Raw genomic sequence first — 8,531 nt, 5'->3', positions numbered from 1 at the left:
GAAACCACCACCTCACTCTCTGTTCCTGAGTTCAGCTTCTTCAGATTCCACGCACAGAAGCTGGCACACAGCACTTTTCTTTCTCTGCGCAGTGTGTCTCAATTAGCATGGTGCTCTGGAGGTCTATCCATCATGCTGCAAACGGCATTATTTAATTCTTTTTAAGGCTATGTAATATTCCATCGCTGGAGGAGGAAATGGAAACCCACTCCAGTATTCTTGCTTGAAGAATACCCATGGACAGAGGAGCCTGACGAGCTGCAGCCCATGAGGTCGCAGAGTTGGACATGACTGAGCGGCTAAGCATAGCACAGCGCTGACTTCAATGGTACCAACTTTTAGTTATAAAGTAAGTAAGTCACGGACATATAATGTACAGCACGGTTCAGTAGTTAAGCATACTGTGTCACATGACGAAAAGTGGTAAGAGAATCGATCTTCAAAGTTTCACCACAAGAAAAAAGCTCCGTCAGTACAGTACAGTGTGGAGGTGGGTAGATGTTAACTAGACTTATTGAACTCATCACCTGTAGCGTGTCCAAATATTCAATCATAAAGTTGTAAGTCCTGAAGTGATATAATGTCACACTTATTATACTTTAATAAAAATAGCCACTCAATACTTAAAGAAGAGAATTAGTTATTATTGAAGGCATCTACTAGATATTTATCACATTAAGCATCAATTCTATTGACTCCAGAGCAGATCCTAGGAGTTTTAGGATCCCTCAGGAGCAGCAGAAAGGGGGAAACAGTGGGAAAACATGAGGCCAAGGCATCAGAAGTCTGCATCAACCACAGACGAAACTCTACAAGAACATTCAGATAAAAAGAAAAAGTGGAATTCAGTATGTAAACAATGATGAAGGTGACCACCAGCATCAGGATGGTGTGCGTGGCTCTGGTCTCCGGGGGGCTTCTGTGGTGCCCAGTGGGGGTGTGGATATACTGCACCCTCTGGCGGTGTCTGTGCAGGAAAAGCACCATGGAGCCACTGGACCAGACCATGAGGGTAAGAAACACAGCATCAGAGATGAACCATAAGTAGCCAACACTTGTGACAGTACCTGAGATTGAGCAGAACCAACTGCCTTGGGAATCAGTATAGTTGTGTGTGTCCTGAGGACCAGTGATTTTCAGAGGAACAGGGATGTACATTAAGAGACTGAGCATCCAGCAGGTGCAGCAGGAAGGGCCAATGACCTTGGGGGCCCTTCCTCTGAGCATCGCCCACTCCGCCCTCCTGGGAAGGAGAGTGAAGGCCTGATAGGTGCTCAGGACGCAGGTGGAGCACAGGGCAGTGCTGAGAGCCATCCTCTGTATGTAATACACAAACTTACACCCGAGGCTGGACAGGGGCTTCCTTGACACGAAAGCTGCCATTATGTGGGGAATGCCAGGAGAGAGGAGAGCCAGGAGGTTGGCCAGGGCCAAATGTGGCAGAACCATCTGTGTGGGTCTCTGCTTGTGGCCCAGCAAGACTGGAGAGATGCTGCGGGAGAAAAGGATGGCATTGCCCAGAGCGCCAACCACCACCTGGAACAGAAAGATGGTTTTCACAGCCGCCTCCCCTGCGTCTCTCAGGGCATCTTTGTGAACAGACATGGAGAGGACGTCAGAGTGGCCAGGAGCGGAAAGGCGGCTGAGCTGGTGTCGACATCAGGAGGCGTCTCACAGAACCAACACTGGGAAAGAATTCCTTTCTCCTCTTCTGAGAAGGGAGACACGGTCATGCTCCACAGGAGGGGCTCAACCTGGAGCACACATGCATGATACCGGTTACACTTTTCACTCTGATTATATTTAATCCTATTGATTTGGCATTTCCTTATTCTCCACCAGCAGGTAAGGTCCATGAAGTTAAGAACCACATCACTTGTTCAGTAACATGGTGTGATGCATAACAGATGTTACAAAATCTGTCCTAAGTGTAGGACAATGCGACAGGAGACGGACTAGCAGATACACTAACCCCTTAGAGACATTCCTGCGTATTTGTAAGCGTGTATTAAGAAAGAAACGGAAAGTGCACAATGCCGGCGAGCTTTAAGACCGCACAAGTAATTTAAACACAGTTGCAGAAGAGTCAGTTATTCACACTGGACACTCACATTGCATCAGAATTACCACACACAGTATGACTTAAAAAATCAGTTGTGGACCTGCACTTTCTAGCTCCTCATGTGAGGAGCTTGGGAGTCAGCTCTCTGTCCTAAAAACAGGGAAAACACCGAATAGACGGAAAATTCTTGGATCAGTAAGCGAGGTGAGAGACAGGGGAATCATTGCCTCCACTAGGGAAGAGACAGCAGGGGAAGAGAAGGAATCAAGACATGCTGGAGCAGAGATTCCTGAGCAGAAAGCCCTTGGGAAGAAGCCCTGGGTAGGAAATCCTGCGTCATAATGATGGATCGGTGGGGCCTCCGTGTGTAGGAGTCTGACAGTTAGAATCTCCAGGAGGACCACTCATCCCACAGTCCTGTGAGTCTGGTGATATTTGCCTCAGCTGATATCAGAGAGTAATCCATCCCCTTCTGCTTCCTTACTGGGAGAGGAAAGCAAACATTTTCAACTACATCAGAGCACTGGATTCTTCTTAACTGAATCTGCTTTCCTGGGAAGGTAGTTCAGTTCAGTCGCTCAGTTGTGTCTGACTCTTTGCGTCCCCATGAGTTGCAGCACACCAGGCCTCCCTGTCCATCGCCAACTCCTGGAGTTCACTCAGACCCACGTCCATCGAGTCCGTGATGCCATCCAGCTATCTCATCCTCTGTCGTCCCCTTCTCCTGCCCCCAATCCCTCCCAGCATCAGAGTCTTTTCCAATGAGTCAACTCTTCGCATGAGGTGGCCAAAGTACTGGAGTTTCAGCTTTAGCATCATTCCTTCCAAAGAACACCCAGGACTGATCTCCTTTAGAATGGACTGGTTGGATCTCCTTGCAGTCCAAGGGACTCATTCTCAAGAGTCTTCTCTAACACCACAGTTCAAAAGCATCAATTCTTCGGTGCTCAGCTTTCTTCACAGTCCAACTCTCACATCCATACATGACTACTGGAAAACCATAGCCTTGACTAGACGGACCTTTGTTGGCAAATTAATGTCTCTGCTTTTGAATATGCATCTAGTTAACTAGAGCCTAACCAGCCTGACTCACCTGGGAAGGGAAGCCCCCAGCTCTAGCCCACTCTAGCTGTGCTGTCCTGTCCAAGAGGGAGAAAAACATTGAGAAACAGGAGGTTCACAGTCCAGAGGCATAGGCTCAGGGATCGACTGAGACCTCATCATAGGAGGTGGAACCTTCCTTCTCCCTGAGAAAGGAGATAGAGGGGCCCCCAGGCTGGACAGCTGGTGTTTATCGAGTGGAGTAAAACTGAAGGTTTATTCTCATGCACACACTCCAAGGACACAGCTAGTGGCAGAAGCTGAGCCCTGCTGGGGTAAAGAGATACTGTGCCCAGGCCTGAGGTCAAAGAAGACTTCCCTGACTGTACAAGAGCAGGAAGGCTTCCCAGGGGCCAAAAAGTGAGGAGGGCCTCCCCCAATAAGGGTGGAAATGCACTCCCAGGCCTTTGCGGTGAGATCCGTCTTAGCAAAATGTTGCCCATGCATTTTGGAGAAGGTTCAGGGATCAGTCAGGTATCAAGAAAGAGACAAGGAACAAAAAGAATAAAATACTTAGGAATATATCTACCTAAAGAAACAAAAGACCTATATATAGAACACTATAAAACACTGATGAAAGAAATCAAAGATGACACAAATAGATGGAGAAATATACCATGTTCATGGATTGGAAGAATCAATATAGTGCAAATGAGTATACTACCCAAAGCAATCTATAGATTCAATGTAATCCCTATCAAGCTACCAACAGTATTTTTCATAGAACTAGAACAAATAATTTCACAATTTGTATGGAAATATAAAAAACCTTGAATAGCCAAAGCAATCTTGAGAAAGAAGAATGGAACAGGAGGAATCAACCTCCCTGACTTCAGGCTCTACTACAAAGCTACAGTCATCAAGATAGTATGGTAGTGGCACAAAGACAGAAATATAGATCAATGGAACAAAATAGAAAGCCCAGAGATAAATCCATGCACCTATGGACACCTTATCTTTGACAAAGAAGGCAAGAATATACAATGGAGAAAAGATTATCTCTTTAACAAGTGGTGCTGGGAAAACTGGTCAACCACTGTAAAAGAATGAAACTAGAACACTTTCTAACACCATATACAAAAATAAACTCAAAATGGATTAACTATCTAAATGTAAGACCAGAAACTATAAAACTCCTAGAGGAAAACATAGGCAAAACCCTCTCTGACATAAATCACAGCAGGATCGTCTATGACCCACCGCCCAGAGTAATGGAAATAAAAGCAAAAATAAACAAATGGGACCTAATTAAACTTAAAAGCTTTTGTACAACGAAGGAAACTATAAGCAAAGTGAAAAGACAGCCTTCAGAATGGGAGAAAATAACAGCAAACGAAGCAACTGACAAAAAATTAATCTCTAAAATATACAAGCAACTCCTGAAGCTCAATTCAAGAAAAATAAATGACCCAATCAAAAAATGGGCCAAAGAACTAAACAGACAGTTCTCCAAAGAAGACATACAGATGGCTAACAAACACATGAAAAGATGCTCAACATCACTCATCATCAGAGAAATGCAAATCAAAAACCACAGTGAGGTACTATCTCACACTGGTCAGAATGGCTGCTATCCAAAAATCTACAAACAATAAATGCTGGAGAGGGTGTGGAGAAAAGGGAACTCTCTTACACTGTTGGTGGGAATGCAAACTAGTACCGCCACTATGGAGAACAGTGTGGAGATTCCTTAAAAAAACTGGAAATAGAACTGCCATATGACCCAGCAATCCCATTGCTGGGCATACACACCAAGGAAACCAGAATTGAAAGAGACACATGTACCCCAGTGTTCATCGCAGGACTGTTTATAATAGTCAGGACATGGAAGCAACCTAGATGTCCATCGGCAGACGAATGGAGAAGAAAGCTGTGATACATATACACAATGGAATATTACTCAGCTATTAAAAAGAATGCATTTGAATCAGTTCTACTGAGGTGGATGAAACCAGAACCTATTATACAGAGTGAAGTAAACCAAAAAGAAAAACATCAATACAGTGTACTAACACATATATATAGAATTTAGAAAGATGGTAACGATAACCCTATATGCGAGACAGCAAAAAAGACACAGATGTATAGAACAGTCTTTTGGATTCTGTAGGAGAAGGCGAGGGTGGGATGATTTGAGAGAATAGCATTGAAACATGTATATTATCATGTATGGAACATGTCGCCAGTCCAGGATTGATGCATGAGACAGGGTGCTCAGGGCTGGTGCACTCGGATGACCCAGAGAGATGGGATGGGGAGGGAGGTGGGAGAGGGATTCAGGATGGGGAACACATGTATACGCATGGCTGATTCATGTGAATGTATGGCAAAAAACACTGCAATATTGTAAAGTAATTTAAAAATAAAAAGAAAGACACAAGGTAATTGGCCAAAGGTAAACAAAGACAACAGAGAAGGCAATGGCACCCCACTCCAGTACTCTTGCCTGGAAAATCCCATGGACAGAGGAGCCTGGTAGGCTGCAGTCCATGGGGTCGCGAAGAGTCAGACACGACTGAGCGACTTCAGTTTCACTTTTCACTTTCATGCATTGGAGGAGGAAATGGCAACCCACTCCAGTGTTCTTGCCTGGAGAATCCTAGGGATGGGGGAGCCTGGTGGGCTGCCGTCTATGGGGTGGCACAGAGTCAGACATGACTGAAGTGACATAGCAGCAGCAGCAGCAAATAAAGACAATATTTTAAGTATATACTATGAAATCGTACAGTAACCACAGCAATTATCTAGAGTTTAGACCAACAGAAGTTTGGTTGGTTTGTTTCTGGGGAGTTTTTAAAGACCCACTGACAAGCGTCCTTTTTGCTAGTAAAAATACCATCATTTGGTAATCTCAGAAAACATTCCTTGTTTCAAAGAGAAAAAGTCCACTATGGTTTAATCCCATTTTCTCTGAGTGAAATCCCATCGTATAGACCAAAGATCAGCAGACTTTTTCTGTAAAGGGATAGATAGTGGTATTTTAGGTTTTGTAGGTCCAGATGCAACTGCAGCTCCACGTGTTTACGCAGCTGGGAAGGCAGCTATGGCCAGTATGTTAACAGGTGAGCATAGCTGTGTTCACAATGAAACTGTCTTTCTGAAAACAGATGGCGTCTGTGCACACCACCATTCACAGCAGCATCGTTCACAGTAACAAGTAAGGGGAAACCGCCCCAGGTCCATCAGTAGATGAGTGGATAGGCAAAATGCCATCCTATATTGCACAGGAATAGTATTCAGCTGTGAAAAGGAAATGTGTAGCATACTTGATATATGCTACAACACAAATGGACCTTGAAAACATGCTTAACGAAGCAAGTCAGGCACAGGTGGAAAAATAGTATATAATTCCACTTATAAAAGTTACCTGGAGTAGGCAAATTCATTAAACCAGAAAGCAGAACAGAGGTTACCACTGACTGAGGGGAAGAGGGGTTGTTGGATGATGAAGTTTTGGAAATAGATGGTGGTAATACTTATACACAGGCTTCCTGGTGGCTCAGATGGTAAAGGGTCTGCCTGCAATGCAGGAGACCTGGGTTTGATCCCTGGGTTGGGAAGATCCCTTGGAGAAGGAAATGGCAACCACTCCATTGTATCCTTGCCTGGAGAATTGCATGGACCGAGGAGCCTGGCGGGATGCAGTGCATGGGGTCACAAAGAGTTGGACATGACTGATGGACTAAAGCTAAAGCTCAAACAAAGACCTGGAAGGATGGTCCTAAATGAGGGGCTTCCGTCACCTCTTCCTGTGCTCCTCACTCAGGACACCCACACGCTTTCTCTCTCTGGGTGTATCTCTGCCCCACTTCTGTCTTAAACAAATTCTTCCCTGTGTGCTCGCCACATGCTTTGCTGTGTCTCTAATGATGAACTTTATACCTGTTTTTTTTTTTTTTTAAACAGTTTTTGCCTTCTTGAGACATTCTTGCTTTCTAATGGGGGAAAGAACTAAGGTCACTTTGCTTCTAGCCCCAGGCTCCTGGTGTTCTGGCAGGTAGGACGTCTGGTTTCATTCAGGTGCCCCAGGTTCAATTCCTGGGCAGGGAACAAGATCGCTTTTCAGAACCCCTCACTGCCATCTCTCTGAGGTCATCCCCACAGCTCACCACATCATTAAAGGTTTATTAACAGGTGCTCTATTTACCCACCATAATGCATCCAGATATCAAGAGCAAGCTCCTAGGTGCACTGAAAGGCAGAAACAAACAACAGACCCCCCAAACCCAAACAGTTTGAAGAGACAGAGTGAGCATCAGATACAGACATGGCAGGAAAGTTGGAATGGTCAGACCAGGAATGAAAATCAGCTACGATCACTGTGCTGAGGGCTCTAGTGGATAAAGCAGACATGTGCGGGAACAGCTGGGCACCGAGAGCAGGAGAGGGGAGTTCTAAATTAGGAAGAAATGCTGGAGATCACACACTGTCCCAGAAATTCAAGACTGACTTTGATGGGCTTCCTGGTGAATCAGATGCTAATGTGCAAGTAATCTCAGAGGGAGATGTACAGTGAACTCACGGCTCTGGTCCCACTCAGACACACACCCCAGCATATTCCCCCCTTCCACCTGCCAGCTCTGAGCTCCTCATTCTGGAGAGCCTGTTCTCCCATTTCCTGCCAAGACTGAACACAGGGTAGCACTCACCTGCCTGCACTTGGCCCCACACTCTGTGCAGGGGAGTGGCGGTCAGGATGGGCCCCAGTTATAGGGACAGGGCCCCTGGGCCCGCTCTCCCCACAGAGGAGCCATTATCATGTCATCTGGAGCAGAGGTGACACTGTCTGCATGGAGAGTCTGGGGCGTCTCCAGTGAGGGCCAGATTTACCCCCAGGGCGCGTCACCCTCACCCACGCCTGGGGACTAGGGACAACTCCTGGCAATTACTGAGAAGGTCCACGCGAGCAGCTGAGCAGAGGGCAGGAGCGTTTTCTGTGTTCCCTGTGGGAGAGCCCAAGTTCACAGTGACAGTCATAGCCGGGGGAGGGACACTCACAGAGCACGCGGGCTCCCTTCACTGTCTCCCGGTGGGCATTTTCCTTCATGGCCTCACTCTTCCAAACTGTTTTCTCACTGATCATCAGCATGGGATCTGGAGGCTGGGCTTTCTCCTGAGTTGAAGTTCCATAGCCCTTTCTATTTATGGCCTCAGGTCTGTTTAATCTGGAAAACGCCCCCTTTGAAGCCAGAGTTTCCCTGCTCAGAATCCTCAGGTCTCCCTCACGTCCACGTGACTCTGCAAGGACCTTGTCATTGGTTCCAAGTCACCCATGGAGCCCCCTCCTTGAGCCTCTTACTGGACATCCAGCCTGTCCCCGTGTTCTGGGCCATGACTGCTGGAAAGAAGATTTCTGGACTCAGACAGA

At 46.2% G+C, this 8,531-nt stretch overlaps 1 protein-coding gene across 1 annotated transcript; it reads right to left on the bottom strand.

Moving 5' to 3' along the window:
- Positions 1–666: 666 nt before the first annotated feature.
- On the bottom strand, positions 667–1,717 carry LOC132657805 (vomeronasal type-1 receptor 4-like). Its single transcript, XM_060399226.1, has one exon. The coding sequence runs from the start codon at positions 1,603–1,605 to the stop codon at positions 676–678; it is 930 nt and encodes a 309-aa protein (XP_060255209.1). The 5' UTR covers positions 1,606–1,717; the 3' UTR covers positions 667–675.
- Between the last annotated feature and the right edge of the window lie 6,814 nt (positions 1,718–8,531).

The sequence above is a fragment of the Ovis aries genome, chromosome 14, assembly GCF_016772045.2.
Source record: "Ovis aries strain OAR_USU_Benz2616 breed Rambouillet chromosome 14, ARS-UI_Ramb_v3.0, whole genome shotgun sequence".
NCBI classification, from domain to species: domain Eukaryota; kingdom Metazoa; phylum Chordata; class Mammalia; order Artiodactyla; family Bovidae; genus Ovis; species Ovis aries.
This window is presented reverse-complemented; position numbering and strand designations above follow the sequence as displayed.

Bases quoted from the DNA above. Each gene is read 5' to 3' on its own strand.
- LOC132657805 (XM_060399226.1), bottom strand. From the start codon at position 1,605: ATGTCTGTTCACAAAGATGCCCTGAGAGACGCAGGGGAGGCGGCTGTG.